This window comes from Borostomias antarcticus (assembly GCF_949987555.1).
Source record: "Borostomias antarcticus genome assembly, chromosome: 23".
Taxonomy (NCBI): Eukaryota; Metazoa; Chordata; class Actinopteri; order Stomiiformes; family Stomiidae; genus Borostomias; species Borostomias antarcticus.
In genome coordinates this window covers 8,625,021-8,645,906 of record NC_140256.1, presented here as the reverse complement: position 1 = coordinate 8,645,906, position 20,886 = coordinate 8,625,021, and the positions used below count along the sequence as shown (strand labels likewise).

Here is a 20,886-nt window from a genome sequence, read left to right as displayed (position 1 = left end):
CACCTAAGTATTTTTCTCTCTCTCTCTGGATCTTAAACTTCTTCACAAAGCCTGACCATATACCCAAAGAATAAGACACCCATTGATTCTGGATATCCGAGTGCTACCATTTCTAATTCTAATTGATTTGAGGCCTCCGCCACTTGTAATGTCTACATTTCCGTCCTCATTTCCAATGCATCCTGTAGTTCGAAATCAAAGATCACTCATCTTTTTGATTCCCTACACAACAGGACAAACTCCTAGAAAATGTAAATGTACTCTGCCAGTAAGAGTGTTTCTTATTCCAAAGACAACAAAAGCACAAGAAGTATAACGGTAATAGTACTTTATTTTAAATAAATTTAAGCAGGTATTGTGTTGAATGGTCCAGAACAATGTAGCCAACATTTCGGGTGCTCCATTACAAGAGCACAGTGGTAAACATAATGGAAAGGAGAGAGTAAACTGAATGGGAGGTGTGTGGTTCAGTAACAGAGTGAGTGAGGTTTGGGAAGATTCTGGTCTCCATGAGGTCTGGAGGAGGAATTTACTCGTCATCATGTCCCTCATAGCCATTAGGGAGGGCATTAGCATGAGGATTGTGGAACAGGGTTCTGGTGCCATCTCCCCAGGGGAAACGCTGAGAAAAGAGACAACCATTATTTCACCATTTCATCTAACATTTCCAGTATGATTAAAAACATTTTACTTCAAAAACTGGTGTCAAACCTTGCTGCGAATACGAAGGTGGCTGTAAGGGATGAATTCAGGCACCTCATGGCTATGGTGCTGAGTTTTCAGGTACATGTTCAACATGCACACTGCCACCCCAGGGAGGGCAACCACAAAGGTGAGGATTTTCCATGTTCTAACTGGAAAGGAGACAACAACATTATGATTCAGCCCATCTCTCTAGTCTAGACAGCGAACACTGATGTGACAATTATAATAGGCCGGCGCATGATGTTCAGTTAGGTAGCACTGTTTGACAGACTAGAGATGCTTAATCTGTGCCAATATGGTGTAGACCTGAAACCACTAGTGGCTACTGTTTTATAGCCTGTAATTTACCAAGGCTTCTAAAGCAGCAGCAGTTCTGCTCAATTGAATTGAACAAGTGTGCTACACTTCAAGAAATTGAGGTTGGATCGATGTAGATTTACGTTCATTAGCTTGTTTGGCCAATGTTAAACAGCAATCGTGACCAGTTAGCCTGATTAAAAGTGTTAAAAGTGGCTAGGTATGTTAGTAGTGCACGCAGTATCGCTAGACTTGTTATAAACTATGCTAGCTAGCTAGCCTAGCTAAATACTAGAGGTCACCACTAGTAGTAAGAAAGCTAATAGATAGCAACGAAACAACATTCCCAATGTTAAACATTTATACGCTAACATTCTTATAAAATCTCTCGTCTAAATAATGACTAGTTACCCAAAGTTTACCTGCATCGTCATGATGACCCACAGAAGCCGAGAGTTGACGCCGGGCTTGGGTCAAGGAGGACCGCATAAGAGCTTGTTGAAGCCGTCCGAACGCCGCCATTTTCACCGTCTGTGGTAGTAGCCTACCTTCTTCTTCTCCTACTTCTTCTTCTTCTTTGGGGTTTAACGGCGGCTTTCATCCAATCTGTTGCACTACCGCCATCTCATGGCGCTAGATAGCTCCTACAATGTCCATTTCGCCAATCAGGTTCTACCGATCAGTTCAGTTGTTATTTTTAACAAGCTGATGAAACACCTCCTGCCTCGCCCACATCCACCCCCATTCCAGCATGTCCTTTACTCCGTCTCCTGCCACTCCTGCTCTCCTCATAACTTCCATCAATTCCATTCTCTCCAATATGTACTTCCTACAATCAGCACATGCTCCACGGTTCCTGGCACTTTGCAGTGCTCACACAATACTGTTGTGTTTCCCTATGATGCCCAGTGTACTATTGAGATTTGTAGCCTACGTCCTTGTTTGTCTTGCCAGTTACTCGTGTTTGTATTCACATGTAGGCCTAGATCTTAGTGGGAGGTCTTGTTAGACAAAATCCAGCTTGAAACCAGGCAGACTGCAAATATAACAAATGGACAGAGCGATTCAAAGGTAGGCCTATACTTTATTGATCCTCCCAGGGGGAAAGTTGGCATTTAAAGAAAGAAACATGGGATGTCAGAATTTGTTGATATGGGGATTGTTGTTGATTTGTTTGGTGATCATGATTTTTATCCAATTATGTATCATGTTATGATGTACGAGGCTACGGTACACTCATAGGTTCTTCTCTTATCTCAATCAACACTCACTGATAAAATCAGATTTAGTCAGATCAAACAGATCAAAAAATGTACCTGATCTAAATGGATACAGTTACAACAAAGTTTTCAGCATTTGGTTTAAATAAGATAAGATAAACAGTAATTTTCATAATCCCCGGAGGGGGAATTCAGAATAACTCAATTTCTACACATCTACATTTCTCTAGTTTATATGACCTTTGGCTATTGGCTTTGGTTTTGATTGAGAGGTTAATATTTAACATCCTAGACCTTGGAACAGTTGTTCAATCATTTTGCTGCTACCAGTATTTGCTGTTAAACACTAGGACATTTCAATATATTATGAATTATCAGCTTTTCACTTAGCCTGATTGCAATGGACAAGATGGATTGTGAACATTTTGTCTTGAGTTACCAAGTAGCTCTTTCAAATTAATATCTCCCTTCCAGGATGGAATCCACTCACTATGATCAATTCAGAACCGCTGACAATGAGGGTGGACAGCAACTTATCCCACAAAAGGGTAAGTCTATCTGAGGTCTTACCCATTTCATGTCTCACCCACACCATACATTTCATGTGCTGTTGTTTTGTGTGTATTCTCTTAGGTATGCAGCTCAAAGTGGTGTATCTGCTTTATGGTGTCTTGGTACTCCTCCTGTTAATACTACTACTGATTACTGGACTTAAATGTAAGGACAACAATGTTCTCATTGATAGTGGATCACCAAACCAGATACAGTACCTTTGTTTATCTTCATACTCTTGATGCCAATGTTATTTCTTAACTCCTGTAACTTTCTTTCCAAAATCTGTCCACACTATCTTAAGTCTCTCAGTTAAACCAGGATTTGATTGATGTCAAGCTTTCCCTTGAGACACTTGACAAGTCTGTACTGAGTGCACAAGCCAAACCAGGTAATAACAGGATTTGGATACTCCGTTATTACTGATTGACTACATGAACTGAACTCTAGGAAACCAAACGTCTTTAAAAACATACATTGATAATTAAAATTACCATCACTGCTGGTAATGAAGATGTAACTGTACATTAAGTAAAAAAGACCACATTAATAATGCTTCTTTATCCGTCTCCTCTGTATTCACAACCGTCCTTCATCCTTTCAGCAGGGTCCAGTGCTGCTGTCGATTTCAATTTTGAAGATTTTGCAGAACCAGAGAAAGGTAATTGACAGGTACAGTATAAACTACTGCTTATTGCCATCCCTTGTGCTTACTTTCCCCCAGTCTGACCCCATCTATCTCCAGGCACCTGTGATGAAGACTGGGTACATTTCCAGAGTAGCTGCTATCTGTTGTCCCCCTCAGAGGCAAACTGGACCGAAGCAGAAAAGCTGTGCCTCAGCCACGGGTCACACTTGGCCATTATTAACACTGTGGAGGAGCTGGTAAGATCAAGCAGGAGAGGTAGTATGGGTCTCAGATGAGCAACTTTGTTTGATGTTAAGAATGCTTATTTTTTTTGCTGCTGTTTAGAAGTACATTTCAAGAATTACGAAATACATGCACCACTTCTGGATTGGACTTGTTGAGAGAGAACAGGAGGGGCAATGGATTTGGATAGATGGAACTAACTTCAATACTCCAAAGTATGGAAATTTGTTGTTTTGATCACGAGTGTTAAACATTATGAAATATAAAAAAATGTCAGTCAACTTAATAACTGCAATACTCTTTCCTCTGTGTTCAGCCTCTGGGATATAGGACAGCCAGACAACTGGGACTACCGTGAGAATGGAGAGGACTGTGGGCAGCTTCATCCCCCTAAATCTGGAAACCCTAACCTCAAGCTTTTGAATGATTCAGACTGTACTCTAGAATTCCGGTACATTTGTGAGGCAACAGGAAAATGAAAACCTTTATGAAACCGAGATGGACTCCCAAACACGACAGTCACTGGGTTTAGCAAAGAGGCAAAAAACAGCTTATAGCTTGTAGTAGGATTCCTGCTTAACAATGAAAAATGTTTTGAAAACAGAACAATAAAACAGCTAGAAATGTGATGATGCTTTTTATTGCAAGACGGACACAATTGATTAGTAACAACAGTGAGGTGGACCACTGGGCTTGAGTCTCAGATCATGTTCTGGTAATGTGTCTTCTGGGTGTCTGTAGATCAGTTTACTGGCAGCGATCACTGGGAAGGTGCGAATGCTCAGGGTTCCACCCTGCTTTGGCAAAGCACAATGCTGCCCTCCTGTCACACTCACAGATAAACATCTCACAGGGATCATTGTCACCTGAGTGGCAGAGAAAATCAGGAGAGACAGAAAGATCAGGATAACGGCACAATGGTTTTTACAGTGCATCCAGAAAGTACTCACACTTTTCCACATTTTATGTTACAGCTGAATTCCAAAATAGATTAAATGCATTTTTTAACTCATCAATCTACACACAATACTCCATAATGACAAAGTGAAAAGTTTTTATTTTATTTTTATTTTTTTACATTTTTGCAAATGTATTAAAAATAAAAAACAGAAATATCACATGTACATAAATATTCAGATCCTTTACTCAGTACTTTGTTGAGGCACCTTTGGCAGTGATTAGATCAGTTATTAGTTGATTGGAGTCCACCTGTGGTAAATGTAATTGATTGGACATCATTTGGAAAGGCACACACCTATCTACTGTACTGTATGTAAAGTAGTAATAACCCACAGTTGACAGTGCATGTGAGAGCCAAAACCAAAACATGAAGTTGAGGAAATTGTCCGTAGACCTCCGAGACATCTAGGATGGTAGGGTACAAAAAAAATCTGCTACATTGATGGTCCCGAAGAACACAGTGGCCTCCATCATTCTTAAATGAAAGAAGTTTGGAATCACCAGGACCCTTCCTAGAGCTGGCCGTCTGACCAAACTGAGTAATCGGGGGAGAAGGGCCTTGGTCAGGGAGGTGACCATGAACCCGATGGTCACTGACAGAACTCCAGCGTTCCTCTGTGGAGATGGGAAAACCTTCCAGAAGGACAACCATCTCTACAGTACTCCACCAATCAGGCCTTTATGGTAGAGTGGCCAGACAGAAGCCTCTCCTCAGTAAAAGGCACATGACTTGAAAATAGCTGTGCAGCGATGCTCCCCATCTAGCCTGACAGAGCTTGAGAAGATCTGCAGAGAAGAATGGGAGAAATACTCCAAATACAGGTGTGCCAAGCTTGTAGAGTTATGCCCAAGAGGACTTGAGGTTATAATCACTGCCAAAGGTGCCTCAACATTGTATGTAGATTGATGAGAAAAAATGAATTTAATCCATTTTGGAATAAGGTTTTAACATAACAAAATGTGGAAAAAGTTAAGGGGTGTGAGTACTTTCCAGATGCACTGTAGCTTTTTTTGTTTACCTTCAGATTGTGCAAAAACATTTCCAAATTTCAACTGCCTTTGTCATGTCATTTGGACACCCTCAGATAGGTTGCCTAAAATAATATCCCATGGATGCAAGGCCAAGAACAACCAAAAGAGGATGCTGCCGTTACCTTGTTTAACATTCCTGTTTATTGCCATGTATATAGTTCACACACAGTAGGAATTTGACTAGGGTTAAGGCATACGCTGTGCAGACAACATACGACAGGGTGCAGGACAGGACAGGACAGGACAGGACAGCGCAAAGACATGACAGTGCAAAACAGTACAAAAACAGTGCAAATACGAAATACAAAATACAAAAAAAAACTGTGCAACAAAATACAGTGCGATGTACAAATTACGATATACTGTTAAAAAAATTAAAGAAAACATGCAGTGTGAAAGTTAGATATTGATGAAAGGACAGTGTGAAAGGACTTTTGCATAGAGGGTGTTAATCACTCACCAAGGCAGGTAACAGTCTCTTTGGCCCTGTCACATTTGTAGCTGTATATTTCAAAGTAAGGGTTGTCAAAGATGGGCCAGCACTCATCATGCAGCAGGGCATCACTGTAGCATTGGTCGTGAACCTGACAGCATCTGACACACAAACAAGTAGTAACTGCATTTCAAACCAGTCTTGCATCAGCACACCGGATCAGGCTGCTGTGTATTACTGTTCACCCGCCTCCATGATCACTCAACACTCAGACTCAACCCAGAAAAAAATGTTCTCTAGCTCTCTTATTCCCTCACTGTTTGATTTTGATTTATTTTTGAAAGTTAACACATACAGTAATTTCACTACCCACAATCATAGAACAGAAATCCCAGCAAGGCCTTCATTAACAGATGAGGATAAAAAACACAGAAAAGTCAGACTTGTTTCCACTGTGGTCCTCTGTGGTTTACCTGTCAAGCTTATCAACAGGTGTCCCAGATCCACCCTTCCCACAGTAGCAGCCATAGTCAGCGTAGTCCAGCATAGGCCAGCTGTCAGGATTGGTGCAGACGATCATTGCTCTGAACTGCCATAATGCCCAATGGTTTGGGAAGGCCGGTACTGGGAAAAACACAAACCCCAAAACACAAGGGGCACATTTCAGAGTACTTTGAATTATCCTTCGTATCAGGTCAAACTCTCTGGGCTATTGCATGATGGGGGGGGTGGGGGGGGGGGGGGGCTGTTCTGTCCTTTTACAATAAACGGGATATGTGTAGTGTGATCATTTTGATTTCATTAACCTTTATTTAACCAGGTTTAGACCCATTGACATTAAAATCTCTTTTTCAAGAGCGACCTGGCCAAGAATAGCAGCAGTACAAACCGTTTCATACAGTACACTCTCACATTAAAAACAATAGATCAGCTCAAAGGTGCCATACAGTAAAAGTGCAGGGGATCCATAAAATCATATTTCAATTAAAACAATTACAATTATCAATAGTCTGTTTCTATTGATTTCATCATGCCTTTAAATTAATTTAGAGTGACTAGATCCTGAAGTTAACGTTCATTTTACAGACTATTCCATGCAGATGGTGCAGAAAACAAAGGCCTTCTTTCCCAACTCAGTCTGAACTCTAGAAGCAGTCATAAGCATAGTGTCCTGAGACTGTAACCCATAATTGCCTATACTCATGCGAGACTAATAATTGGCATGTTTTCTGGTTAGAAAGACAAGATAAATAACAGGCGAGTCTACCCAGAGTGGCCTTTTAGATGAAAACATACCAATGACTAAGCCAATGAGAAAGGTTTTACTAATCTACCCTCTTTAGCAAATACAATCATACAGTATCATATCATATGTTTCATTGCTTCTGTAAAACTAGAACCATCCCAACCATGTGTATTGAATTATATACTCACAGACTGGCAGACAGATGAATAAGACCAGAAAGGTGCAAGCAAATTTCATTTTGGATTTGAAGAGAATGAAAGATCCAAGATGCAAATGATTTATACTGACTCATAGCCTTAGGAGGCGGTCCTTTGACAAACAAGTGGTAGTGCCATATCTCTGACAGACCTCATATGCACTGAAACCTGCATACAGTAGACACACAATTACATGGACACCTGGATGTGTATACAGTCATCAAGATGCACTGAATAGCATGTCAAATGTATTTGAAATTTACATGTGAGACAATAAAGCCTTACAGTACATAACTCATGTGACATAGAAATGTGTGGGAATTTGTGCATGTGTTATCATGTACACAGCTGTTTTCTAGAAAGTGTTCTTTGGAGAAAGTTATCAGGGAAGTTAAATTTGGCTATCACTTGATAAGACACAGGATTACAGCATTCTAACCATAGCCTACATTTTAACCCTAATGCAGGTTTGAGGAAGAATTATAAGATTGGTAACACAGATCTAAAACACCTACATTTGAACATCAACCATTCAATAGAACTCATGATCAACAGAGGATATTACATTTCTCAAACCTACTGTATGTACATAACTAGGAATTATATCTTTGTGTTGTAAGGTACAATTTAAATGCATTATGCACAGCACCCTTGCAATTGTTGTATGGTATGACTCAGCTCTCTGCGGAAAGGTTAAAATATTTTCAACTTTCCGGCCCTGATAAAATGTGAGACACCTTTCTTCGGCAGAGCAGCGCGCCGAAAGGCTCTGAGTTTGCTGCTCCATAGACAACAATGAAAAGCAATGTGCAAGCGCTTTGAGAAAATCTGCTATGTGAATGTGGCCTATGTAAAGAGTCATCGGGCACAAATTAACATGGCTGCTGCTCAACGTCAACACAACGCCGTGTAAACAGGAAGTGAGGTCTCATTGCTTAACGCATCATCCTTTTGACATTCTACATATTATGCATACTCCATAAGGGTGAATGGGCACAATTTAACATGGTCGCCACTCAACGTCAACGCAAAGCTGTGTAAACAGCAAGTGAGGTCTAATTGCTCAACACATCATCCCTTTGACATTCTACTTAATATGCATGCTCCCCAAATGTCAGGGGGCACAAATTAACATGGCCGCTTCTCAAGGTCAACGCAATGCCACATAAACAGGAAGTGAGGTCTAATTGCTTAACGCATCATCCCTTTGACATTCTACTTAATATGCATGCTCCCTAAGAGTCAGTGGGCACAAATTAACATGGCCGCCACTGAACATCAACGCAGTGCTGCGTAAACAGGAAGTTCCCATTGCTTACAGCATCATCCTTTTGACAGTTTACTTAATATGCACGTTCCATCAGTGTCAATAACTACCTGCCGACTCAATCAAATATGTGTACATGTCCAGATAAGCCATACCTCACCACCTACAGGGAAGTGCAGAGGCCAGGCAATGAAATTTGTCCAGAACTATCAAAAGAATGACTATGTATGCCCAACAGCCATAAGCCAGGTTTTCTCCAGAAAAGAACTGTAGATAAGCTAAAAGAAAAGCTGCAATAGATGTTCACTTTCCTGATCAAATAATAATATAAGAATTAACTTTATTTATATAGCACCTTTTTAAACAAATGTTACGAAGTGCTTCACAAACAATCAACAGTACGCCAAAACAACAACCCCCATCCTTATCTCTTGCACTCGTGCCTCCCAACATCCACTATGCCAACATCCACTATAAGAGCAGGAAGAGCAGTCTTTTCCCCCTATTTCCTTCGCCATGAAACTCACTGTCCTCCTGCTGCTGCTGACCGGTAAGACTGACACCAAAACTTCTTTGCCCAAGAAGTACCAAGTAGAGGAATTGATATGAATCAATTTCCCACATAGCCCAATTAGCTCATCATATGTGGTTTTATATTCAAAAACATCGAAAATAGAATGTTCTTTTCAACATTCTGAAAACTTTTGCCTGAAGCCATTTTGGAGATGTGGTTTTCATCTGATAGCGAGGACATGCTGCATGGATCCACACAGAAATCTTTATCAACAGATAATAAAGATGTGTGCTGCATTTGCCTGATAACCTGGTTGTATTTGGTGCAACCAAGCTAGACCCCCATTTTGGATATCACTAGCCCTGTGAGATGGAGCAGAATAAATCTTTATTCTTCCTGAGATTACGCATAGTCTGGAGTCTGACCTAGCCTCTAACCTTCCTTTGACAGCCTGCATGGCCAATGCTTCCGTGCTGCCCAAGGCTTTGTGGCAGTTTGTGGCAATGATCCGGTGCACCCAGCCAAAGGTGAACCCCCTCATCTACAACAACTATGGCTGCTGGTGTGGGTTAGGGGGCACTGGGGCTCCCCTGGATGAGGTGGACAGGTAATCAAATTACACTTCTTTGACTAGGTTCAATAAAATCTGTCATATCTAAATATAAACAGAGCTGACTGTGATGTTTCTCCAACACATCTTCCTCAGGTGCTGTGAAGTCCATGATCATTGCTATCGAACCTGCAGGACGAGTCCAGAATGCATACCTGTAGTTGATGTCCCTTACCTCAAGGTTTACGACTTCTCCTGCACAAATGGACAGGTCTCCTGCTCAGGTAGCATTCTCAAACATTGAACTGAAATATCCCACTCGTGTGTGTGTGTGTGTGTGTGTGTGTCGTACTTCTTACAATGCTTGTGACCTCCCAAAACCTGTCTGCAGCCTCCAACGATGTGTGCCAGGCCTGTGTTTGTTCGTGTGACCGTGTGGCTTCCCACTGCTTTGCCGAGGCTACTTACAACCATGAGAACAAGAACATGGACCCTGATGTGCACTGTGTTGGCTGATCAAGGTTCAAACAACCTTGACACATCAGAAACATCCCTATATAGCATTAACCATCAACAGAGGAATTTCTTGTTCACATCCAAACGTGAATAAAACAGAGCATTCACATTGCTGTCTTTTAGAAAGTTTGTCTTTTTGAAGGGGGGTTATGTGGGGATAAATCATAAAAAGTGCACTGTCTAATCTAACAGGTTAAAAAAAAAGTTCAATACTATTTATACGTGTGCCAATATACTTATGATGATTATATGACTAGCCAAATGTGGCTAGCTGCTTCCACTGCAGTAGGAGTGTGTAAACAGCTGGGGTTTTCTCACTATTATATAATGATGTTTTCCATTAAACCAGCATGGTGTTTGTTGTTTTGGCACATTCAGGTCTCTCTTTCCATCAGCTGCCAAGACTATACCTGAAAAGAGCTGATAAACTCTTTACAGACATTTTTTTTTGACCCAAGAACAAAATATCTAACATATTCTGATGAATATTCCACAATAACCACCTTTGTTTTTAGTGAACAGAAACAAGCAGATTGTTCATATGAGTAAATGTTTAATCATTGGTATAAAAAGCTAAATTACACAAGAGTAGCACAATTAGTTGTAATGAAGTACAATTGAAAAAAGAGGATGTCTGGATTATATTGGTTTATACAGAAGGGTGGTCACATATTTCTTTTTGTAGCGGTGGGTCGCACTAAGAACCATAACCCCATCCTGAAATTTAAAAAACATAAGCAGAGTGATCAGACATTTATCTGAATTACTCTGCTATGTGCACAGATGGAATACTGACAGCATTAAATAAACACAATCACACCAGAGCAAGCAGAAGTGATTTACCTTGATGGAGAGGGCATAGAGGTGGTTGAGCATCACATGGTTGGGTTCTGGAAGCAGGGCTGGGTCACACTATTAAACAGAGAAAAACATTAACTTTTTTGTGTGAAATTTATTTTTATTGGCATTTTCAAATGTTTTGCATGGATAAAAAATGTGATGAACTAGCCCAGTATTAAAGGCTTTTTATTTGGAATGAAGAGTTGCCTTGGATTTTATTACAAACTCTTACTGGATTTGTCCCCCCATCAAGTCTAATGAGCACCTTCAACCACTTTTACAAGGTATTTACCTGTACCTGAATGCCGTAGCCCTCGCCTACCTTTTTTCTTAATTACCATATTAGTGTTCCGTTTCATTATTATTTAGTCCCAGTCCAGATTCTAAATCCTCTTCCCACTGTGCCTTAAGCGAATCCAGTGGACAGTAATGGTTAGTCAGTATGCTATATATCAGGCCAATAGTCCCCTTAAAGGAGTAGTAAAGGGAAAATGCATGTTTAGCCCTGTTTTAAGGTTACTCATGATCATATACAATGATTCAGATCAAAACGTTGACAAAGCTAGCATTTTCGAGAAAGTTGATAATTGCTCTACCACCGTTTTGGTCGTACAAACAAAAAAATTATTCAAAAACATGTTAAACTCGATTTCAAAGACAAGAAACTCACCTAGGTGTTAGTTCGCGTTCTGGCATATAATTCGCCATAAAGTAATATTCTAGTTCATCTGGAAAGGCTTTTTAAAAATATTTAGCATTGAACGATTTAGTTGCAGCACATACGTGTGTAAACTTCCGCTTTAATTGATTCCGATCTTGCGCAATGCCTTGATCTCGCGGTAGGCGACATCCGTGGATTCTGGCTCAGCTTCTTTCCTTGAAAAGCTAGCCGCAACAACAAGACAGGCTCGTGCGAAGCATTTGTTTGGGATCTCAACAATGACACGCTATTGTGCCGTTGCCAATTGTGGTCAAATCCGTTCATCTGTAACTTGTCATAGACTTCCCTACAACGATCCCGCAAGATTGAAGTTGTGGATAGAATCTCTTTACTTGGACGTAAACACACCCGTGGATATTCTTCGGGTCTTAGATCACCGTGTATGCGCTTTGCATTTTGAGGACAAATGTTATAAGCCTAGGCTATTCTTGAAGAAATCTCCCAAAAGGGTCTTCCTCAAACATTATGCTGTTCCGACTTTACATAGAGGAACGACAGAAGACGAACGAGAGGTAAGTTCTTATTGCCAGCTGTGTGTGTGTGTGTGTACGCCCGTGTGTGTGTTGAAGCATAATAATAATAATAATAATCCCTTTGCTAAGACTAACTTTAGAAAAATAGAATTGTAATAAGTGGTCTTACAGCATGAAATTATCAAAACTGTAGATTTATTCGCTCGGACATAAATACTAGTGGTAAAAGCAGGACTCACTTTCAACAGGCAAGGAGTCAGACTCATGGACCGAAAGGTTTGCCATGTCAGCTGTTAGCAACAGGTCCCACTCGGTACAGCACAAACTTTCCTCTTCGGTGGGCATCTGTCGGCAATGTTTGCAAGCACACCACCAAACACCCGTGGTTCGTGGTATAGCGACAGCTTCATCGACCGTCTCTGGCTCTGCGGTTCGGCGAGCCTCCATCTCTTCCCTTTGCTGTAGTTCCTCCTCACTATATTCAGGCTCGAAAAGATAAGCGCTGCCGTCAAAGTCTAATTCCTCGCGATCAAATTCCTAATCTTCTAGATCAACCATTTTGATAAGCGTTTTCTGAACTGTAGCCTAAGGCTTCCTTGTCTGTGAGCGAAAGAGTAGCATGAGCAGTGAGCAAACTAGCTAGCCTAGCTAACATAAACAATAGCTACCGTAAGTAGTTCCGCTTCCTGAATCCCCTCTGCGGATTGATCTACACATCTACAACGGTCGCGTCAATACAAGTCAATGGATTTCATAAAATGATCAATAAAACCCTACAGGATTCATACTTTGCGGCAAATTTGATTTCAGAACACCAACGAACACCAATGACACCCTCGGTGAGGTTCTTGTCTTTGAAATCGAGAGTTTAACATGTTTTTGAATGATTTTTCAAGATGCCCAACAACATCCATTGTATGACCAAAACGGTGGTAGAGCAATTATCAACTTTATCGAAAATGCTAGCTTTGTCAACGTTTTGATCTGAATCATTGTATATGATCATAAGTAACCTTAAGACAGGGCTAAACATGCATTTTCCCTTTACTACTCCTTTAAGGTTAAGATTCAGGGCAAAAGGAGAGTCTATCAGAGAGGGAGGCTGGGACATTTTACAAAATATAAGAATAGTCAGGATACAAAACTACCAATCTGTAGATATCTAAAGAAGCTTGACCTAGGAATCAGGCATTTTTGAACTATTTGTTCAAAAGAAGAAAAAGTGCCATCAATATAGAGATCCTTGTATGAGTATAACTTTCTCAGACCAGATGCAAAATGCTGTTTACAACAACAGGGGCAAGTGTTGATGGATCTTTGAGATGAAAAGCCTTCCTAAATTGTCCCCAAATCTTAAACAAGTGCTTAATAATTGGATTGTTTGTGAATTTGGAGACGGGATTGGTAAGTGGAACTTTGGAAAAGAGTAGAGCAGGTAGGGAAGTGAAGCAGTAGTACAACTTCTCCAGGCTCAACCAATGAGAGAAACAGTTAACAGGATTTCTGAGAGCCAAATCCCATCTGTGTAATCACACTCACCGACACGCCAGTGTCCTTGTTGAGCAGCACTTGCAGCAGGTGTGGTGGCAGAATGGGGGGGCTCTTGAGCTTGTCCTCTGTCTTGGTTATATATGCGTCCTGCTGGTAGGGTCCTGGAGGAGAACTGGAGAGGTCTGAAGAGACAGATCCACCACAGCATACAAAAGGTACTCACAAACATATTCAAGGATAAAGGGTGGATTAATATTCTACAGGGTCTTGAATTTACAATCAATGATGATCACTTTCAATAACGTCTGACTGATTTAACAGTCCACTCCATTTAGTCCTCAGAATTAAAAATGTAAAAGGACTCAATGGGCATTAATGCTCCGATGTATTCATAATAGTAATAGCTAACCCCTTTGTAGCCAAGTGGCATGGTTCATACCTGACATGTCTGCACACTCTTGTGAATCTATCATGAGGGCATCAAAGACTTCAAAGTCAGTGCTCTTCACTTGGATTACATTATTGACGGTTCCCGTTTTGGTTGTCAGCACTGCCTGGGGAGGATGAGATGATTGTTGGCATTAATGGAAGCCCTATCATATATTGAACGGTATTGAATGGTAGAGGAAGCTTCTTGCTCACCGCTGTTGGATCTAAGGTCCACTGTCCGTCCACACAGAACTTGTACTGGTGTTCTCCCTCAGGCAGGTCCACAATGGCTGCAAAGTTGTTCTGACTGTGACACAGCAGGACTGTAATTAACTACTTTGACTCTGTAAGGAACTACTTGGTGTGTGAGGTAGGGAGGCGGAGGCAACTACAAGTTATAAGTATGAATTCTGAAACAGCACTTTACTAAGACTTCAGAATCATATTTATTCTGGCCAGCTAGGAAGGAAGAGATAGGACAGTGCAAAATAGCGCAAAATGCAATAGTGAGGAGGCAAATACAATATGATCCTATGTGCAATACACTCCTATATACAATACAATCAAAGGTAATGTGCAAAATAATGCTGCAGAGACAGAGGGGGACACGGGCCTTGTTGATGAGGCCGGTTGCAGTTGGGAAAAAAACAAAAATGTTTTTGTGCCAAGAGGTTTTGGTCCTGATGGACCGCAGCCTCCTGCCGGAGGGGAGGGGTTCAGAGAGACACAGGTGGGAGGGGTCGGCCCCCCCGGACACAAGTTTTGTTTTGTTTGTTAATGTTTTTATTTGTATTTTGTTATTTTGTGTCTTGACGATATTATTTTGCTTCTTTTTTTGGGGTGAGGGGGGGATTAGTGTAGTAGCTGCTTGTACTGTTAGTATGTATGCATGTATTAAGTTGTATTACTATTTCAGCTTAATATTAGATTATAATATTGTTCCTGAATACAATAACTGTAAAAAAAACAAAAAAACATTTTGTGTGACATTCAAAACTGTAACACAGCAGTCCAAGGTAAACAGCCTGATACATCTGCCTGCCTCATACCTTTTATTGAGTGGGATCTTGGTGGCCCAGTTGTTAAATGAGCCAGACACAAAGATCTCCTTGCCAGCCCCAGTCCAGCGGAAAACAGTGGGCCTTGCCTGAGCAAAGCTCTTACTGTCACTCTCCAGGTCCCTCTGCCAAGCCAGAAACTCCTGGATCTCCTGTGGAGCCTTGATCAGATCAGATATACACTTATATCAGGGACCTCACAAGGCACAATAACACACTTTGAATATATTTTATAATAGCAGTATGTACTATATGTAAGAATTCGTTTTATTTATGTAGGCTATAATACATTTTAATATCTTAAAAACCAAACAAATAAGCAATAAGTGGACATAAGTGTTGGTACTGTCTAGCCTACCTTTGCATCCTCTCTCTGAAAAATATCACCATCCTCAGTGCTGTCCATCAGAATCTTGGGTCGCGCTCCCTCCTTGGCACTTTGTCCATCTCGCTGATACGGCCTGTCACCCTGGCCTCCACTGACCCTCTCACTGCTGCTGTTCCCCATAGTCACACTGACAAAACACAACTGATCAACAATTCAGTAGCCTAGCATGCCATGAATGCTGGCTAAGGTAACCAGACAAATGTTACGGCTAATTGTGTAGGCTTAATTGTGTAGGCTATCTCACTCACAGTACAATACAGCGTAGGTTTCAACCGGTTGGTTTCAACAGAGGACCCTCAATAACAATAGCAAGTCGCGCGATATCGTGCAGTAGGGAATAGTTTCCGTGTTTAAAGCAAGCTCTGCTGATTTAAAGCGTCTGGTAGGCTAGCCTACATATAATATCGATAATAAATATCTGTCCAGACTCCAGAAGGTCTATGCTATAGGGTAAACACGCGGATTCTCTTTACCTTACCTTTGTTTTACGTCTCACTGAAAAGTTTGGAACACTATCCCACTGTGTCACCTCTCGCCATTTCCCCTGAAAATGTGCTCACTGAGCACACCTCTTCCGCCAGCCTGTTCTTTACGGAGGCATCGGGTAAGAAATCGACGTCCCCTTAATTAACTTTCTAATTCCAAAATGGTTATGCCTATCGCCATTTTGCCTCAGCAGCTAAATAAATGTTGGAATGTTTAGGCTAATCTACACATTTTGTAGTTAGATAACGTTTCAAGGTGTTATCTAACAGGACCGAATACTCATAAAATTTATTTAGCCTTTATTTTACCAGATAGACCCATTGAGACGCATGGTCTCTTTTACAAGGGTGACCTGGCCAAGAAGGCACCAGTCAATCATAAAAACACTGTAAACATACAAGGTTCATCATTCATACAAGAACAAACATCAGAGTTAGAAAAATATCAGTGTTAGCAGATCAGGCCTATTGAAACACATCATCTAGCCTACAATATAAAAATGTCAACACTGCAGAGCGTAGCCTACTTATAAGAAGATCTGCATTCCTCCTTTACAGAATTATGAATGAGAGTTTTAAACTCTCCAAGGGTCAAGGTGTCCAGGCGAAGCGAGTTTTGTATTGTGTTCCAAGCCTCCGGAGCACAATAGGAAAAAGCAGACTTGCCTAGCTCAGTAAGGGCCCTGGGAACTTTAAGAAGAATCCATCTTGCAGATCGTGTCTGATAGGTAACATCAGTAAAAGAAAGCAAATTACAAAGGTAGGAAGGAAGAAAATGGAGCCGTCTACGTGTGTAGAGAGAGGACCAGCCCACCAATTTGTATAGTGAGCAATGATGGGTAAGTGAATTAGCATTGCTAATAAAACGTAGGGCCGAGTGATAAAGTGTGTCCAATCTCTTAAATAAATAATTAATATGGAAAAAAAGTGATACAACTTTTGGTAATGGTGGCAGGGACCCACACATATTCAACCCCCCACCCCAATATTTATTACTTAATAGCTCTCTGCTCAGTTCTAAGTCATTTAGCATGACTGACAATTCTCTCATAAGAATAGTTCAGAGAGGTCAACTTTTAACTTTGCTGTTGGCGTTGGTGTTGGAGCTCACCAACTGCGATCTGCGTCATCTGTTTTAGTCATTTCTCTGACGCATTCTCACGGCTATCCACTTTCACTGTCTCGTAACTGGACCACTCTCACCAGTCCACAGTAGCCCCCAAAAGGTAGAATACACACCTATTAACACAGGCATGGGTACAAATTAGTCAGCTTAGCCCATGCTAGTCCATCTTGACCATCAAAAACAGAAATTGAGACTGCTCGTAATAAAGGTTGATATTAAGAATAAGAACAACAGCAACAATCACCATTACATTAATTATCACCATCTTCATGCATGTACTTTTACTATCTTTCTCATTAGGTAAATTAAAACCACTGGTGCAGCCCTGTGAGGCCCAGAGAATATCTCCCCTATTTTTAGCCTTTAATGGTACTAAGATTACATATCAGTATACAAGATCCTCTAGACTCAACAGATTTCAAGGGGTGTGAAGGGTAAGTGGGAACGGTGGGTGAAGGGGACATGAGGGGGTGGAGAAGGCCCACCGCCAAATATCTTATCCATCTTATCCATCGGTGCCTCTGAATAATTGGAGTAGCATACATTTCCCCGTTTAGTGTGTGTGTGTGTGTTTGTGTTTATGTGTGTGACTTTCACGCAAGCATTTCAAACAGCAACTTAAGAAATCTTGTAGTCCACATTTGAATCGTGTCTTACCATTTAGTGTTAACAACTATACAGGTTTTCACTGATGGTTTCAGTCTGTGATATTCACCTGGTTGACTGATCACTCTGGTTAGGGTCACAGACGACCACAACATTTATATTCAAACCTCAGACTAATATATTGTACAATTCAAAACATACATAGAAAATAATGTCTGCTCCCAAGACCCAATTTGGGAATAAATCACTTTCAACTTGGATAAGACTGTATTTTCATTATGTACAAACAGTAAATATTAATCAACATTGTAGAAAAAGTCAAAGATTCAGAAAACTGCATTGTAAAATACTTACAGCCTCAATGCATAGTACATACGCCTCAACTTAACACTGTAAAGACGATCTATCTGAACGGGTGTCAAAGTTAACATCCATGAAAGATAGTAAATTCTTTTTTCTTTTTTAAAAAATCAATCCAAAAAGGGTTGAGGCCCTGTCAGCTGATGGTTGTCTGAAGAATGTTTGTTGTGAACATAAAAGTGCCTCAGGAGAAAAGCCTCTGACTCTCATGGAGATGATCTCTCCATGTGAATGTCTCTCCTCTCCTCCCCATTCAGGTGTCAGACCACCCTCTGAGGATTTGAACACAAATACAATTGATTGCATTAAATGGTTCTTAGCTCTAAAATTCATAGTTGTTGCTTTAACTCTGAAATAGGAAACAAACCATTACTGAATACATATAATCTGTACTCTGCTGTGGTGTGAGTGGTCATACCGTGGTAAAGTGAACAATGCAGTAGATGGTGATGATCAGGACGCCAATGATGATGGAGGCGATCCCCACTTGGAGGGCCTTATGACCCAGCCGCTGAGACCCCTCATAGTCCTCTGCATCATAGCTGCTCTGGGACTACAGGCCAACATGGGGAGGGTAGGGGTTAAGGAGAGAGAGTAGAAACTGTCGCACCTTTAAAGTGTTAGAATGAGTAATCGATGACCAACCAATAGACCTCTAGAACTCATGACTTGGTGAAACTTGGCACCAACTTGGCAAGGAGTGTCTCTCCTATAAGCCTATATATACAGCATCCAATATTTAGCCAGAGTCAGAGGGAGACGCAGTGACAAAGCTGACCCCATTCCACACCAGTTAAAGAGATCGGAATACTATTGACGAGGGCTAGGGAGAGGGAATGCAATATCAGACTGGTTCCTCAGTTGAAAGAGCCGAGCTGAAACTCTGATGCTAAATCATTTTTATGTGATTCCCTTCTGGGCGCTTGGCTAGAGAGGCTCTCATGGAAAGCATCTTTGTTTCTCACACTGTCTCTGTGGGGTCTTTATATTACACGTTATATTAAGATGATTTGTCAGAGTGCGGTGGATTACTCAGTCTGGCACTGCTCATCCTGTTTCTCACAGCCCCAAACGTACAACAGCTGCCATTGGCTCGTAACGTAGGGTGAGGACTCAACAGAGTTGCTCACTGGAACGCCTTCAAACTCTGAGGTACTCCTAACTCACCAGTCATTTTACCACCCAAAATCTCTCAAATGCAGTCTTAAATGGGGCTGAGAATCCTGTTTTACATCACTTGTTTGCCACGTGAACAATTTATATATCATCATGAACACTGAACTGGAACATTCTGGCACAGTTTTATCTACAGAACAGTCAGTGTATTGCTCATTGCAATACTGCAGTGTATAGCCACATGGTCCTTCTAAAGTCTCTAAAGAGTGTGGTGTGACATAGACAGCCTAAACATGACTGGCTGCTCAGAGAGCCCATAGGGGCCTATGTCCTCAGCTCATGTCATAACAGAGCACCAGGCATATGTTTGTGTGTGTGTGTGTGTGTGTGTTTGTGTGACACCGACAGCGAGCTCAAAGGTGGAGAGGCTATTTTTGCTACTCATGAGACTAAGCTTCTCAGACTCACTCATTAGCCATCCCATGCTCATGCAGAGAGAGGTGCATCATATCAGTAGACACGTTATGACAGCAGGTTACAGGAATTGGGAATGGCCCAGGTATTTCCTCCTAACCAATTTCAGCCTATTGACATGATTTAATAATCACAGTCAACCTGACAGACATTCATCTACACCCTGGACCAACACTCCTAACTTGCCTTGTCCATCAGATGGACTGTGATAAATCAGGGCATTGCAATTGAACCCCTCACACATTCTATGACAGCCATGTGTTAATACCGTTTCTCTCATCACTTAATGACAGATAAAACTATGATTCCACTGATGAACCCTGATCCAATGATGATGAAGCAAAAACAACAGCAATACAATAGCTCTGAATTACACTCACCAGAACAGAGAAGACCAAAGCCACTATATTGATGGGCCATGCTGGACAGAAGCAGGTGATCATGGTGAGCCAGAGGTAGTTCCTCAATGGGGGGATTTCCTGTGCCTCCCCGCTCCCAAGCTGGTCAGCACTCCCATGCAGCGAGCACTTGGTCTTCACGTCTTGCTGTGGCGTCCCAGGAGACATCGGACCACATGTACAAGTCACACTGTTCAGAGAAGAGGTATTGTACGAGGTTTGAGAAGCCTGTCAACGGAGCAAGTCTGGAGAGTGTGATCTGTGACTGACAGAGGAGTGGCCTGGTGGGCAGACTGAGCAGACGGGGGGCTCCAACCACAGATGGGTGATGACCTAATTACAGTATTCTCAGGGGTGAATACTCTCCTTCCTTTAAGAGGGGGTGGCCAGAGGAGGGAGAGAGAAGAGGGGGCACAGGGAGATAAAAAGAAAGTGAGATGGACCTTCTGGATCTTATTAAAATAATTGATCTCTAAAGTTTTTACTGTTTTGCTTTGAATTATTAGCTAACCTCTTCCCTAACTCTCTTTCTTTTGCTTCTCACAGTTGTGTACATGTTAA

At 41.4% G+C, this 20,886-nt stretch overlaps 6 protein-coding genes across 12 annotated transcripts; 2 read left to right on the top strand and 4 right to left on the bottom strand.

The window, feature by feature from the left end:
* Positions 1-313: 313 nt before the first annotated feature.
* cox6a1 (cytochrome c oxidase subunit 6A1) lies at positions 314-1,662 on the bottom strand. Its single transcript, XM_084457220.1, has 3 exons — positions 1,425-1,662; positions 712-854; positions 314-622 (listed from the first exon to the last, which is right to left on the bottom strand). The coding sequence occupies exons 1-3, from the start codon at positions 1,522-1,524 to the stop codon at positions 530-532; spliced, it is 336 nt and encodes a 111-aa protein (XP_084313346.1). The 5' UTR covers positions 1,525-1,662; the 3' UTR covers positions 314-529.
* A 265-nt stretch (positions 1,663-1,927) lies between these two features.
* Positions 1,928-4,271, top strand: LOC311324497 (C-type lectin domain family 4 member E-like). 7 transcript variants are annotated; one of them, XM_084456964.1, is made up of 8 exons: positions 1,930-2,073; positions 2,697-2,770; positions 2,856-2,939; positions 3,079-3,165; positions 3,379-3,435; positions 3,520-3,659; positions 3,748-3,860; positions 3,962-4,271. In XM_084456964.1, the coding sequence occupies exons 1-8, from the start codon at positions 2,054-2,056 to the stop codon at positions 4,122-4,124; spliced, it is 738 nt and encodes a 245-aa protein (XP_084313090.1). In that variant the 5' UTR covers positions 1,930-2,053; the 3' UTR covers positions 4,125-4,271. The 7 variants fall into 7 exon arrangements, with proteins under 7 accessions (XP_084313092.1, XP_084313091.1, XP_084313090.1 ...); XM_084456966.1 differs by lacking the exon at positions 2,856-2,939 and having other exon boundaries at positions 1,928-2,073; positions 3,382-3,435; XM_084456965.1 differs by lacking the exon at positions 2,856-2,939 and having other exon boundaries at positions 1,929-2,073.
* LOC311324498 (phospholipase A2, minor isoenzyme-like) lies at positions 4,268-7,701 on the bottom strand. Its single transcript, XM_084456968.1, has 4 exons — positions 7,505-7,701; positions 6,544-6,694; positions 6,098-6,231; positions 4,268-4,511 (listed from the first exon to the last, which is right to left on the bottom strand). Exons 1-4 carry the CDS (start codon positions 7,551-7,553, stop codon positions 4,393-4,395), a joined length of 453 nt encoding a protein of 150 aa, XP_084313094.1. The 5' UTR covers positions 7,554-7,701; the 3' UTR covers positions 4,268-4,392.
* A 1,283-nt stretch (positions 7,702-8,984) lies between these two features.
* LOC311324500 (phospholipase A2, minor isoenzyme-like) lies at positions 8,985-11,189 on the top strand. Its single transcript, XM_084456970.1, has 4 exons — positions 8,985-9,330; positions 9,745-9,901; positions 10,001-10,128; positions 10,236-11,189. The coding sequence occupies exons 1-4, from the start codon at positions 9,297-9,299 to the stop codon at positions 10,358-10,360; spliced, it is 444 nt and encodes a 147-aa protein (XP_084313096.1). The 5' UTR covers positions 8,985-9,296; the 3' UTR covers positions 10,361-11,189.
* Positions 10,994-16,305, bottom strand: prkab1b (protein kinase, AMP-activated, beta 1 non-catalytic subunit, b). Its single transcript, XM_084456960.1, has 8 exons — positions 16,239-16,305; positions 15,731-15,887; positions 15,364-15,533; positions 14,528-14,621; positions 14,325-14,439; positions 13,934-14,067; positions 11,204-11,272; positions 10,994-11,077 (listed from the first exon to the last, which is right to left on the bottom strand). Exons 2-8 carry the CDS (start codon positions 15,878-15,880, stop codon positions 11,000-11,002), a joined length of 810 nt encoding a protein of 269 aa, XP_084313086.1. The 5' UTR covers positions 15,881-15,887; positions 16,239-16,305; the 3' UTR covers positions 10,994-10,999.
* A 2,444-nt stretch (positions 16,306-18,749) lies between these two features.
* LOC311324483 (transmembrane protein 233) lies at positions 18,750-20,493 on the bottom strand (the record flags this gene model as incomplete). Its single annotated transcript, XM_084456946.1, has 2 exons — positions 18,750-18,890; positions 20,308-20,493. 2 exons carry the CDS (start codon positions 20,491-20,493, stop codon positions 18,750-18,752), a joined length of 327 nt encoding a protein of 108 aa, XP_084313072.1.
* Between the last annotated feature and the right edge of the window lie 393 nt (positions 20,494-20,886).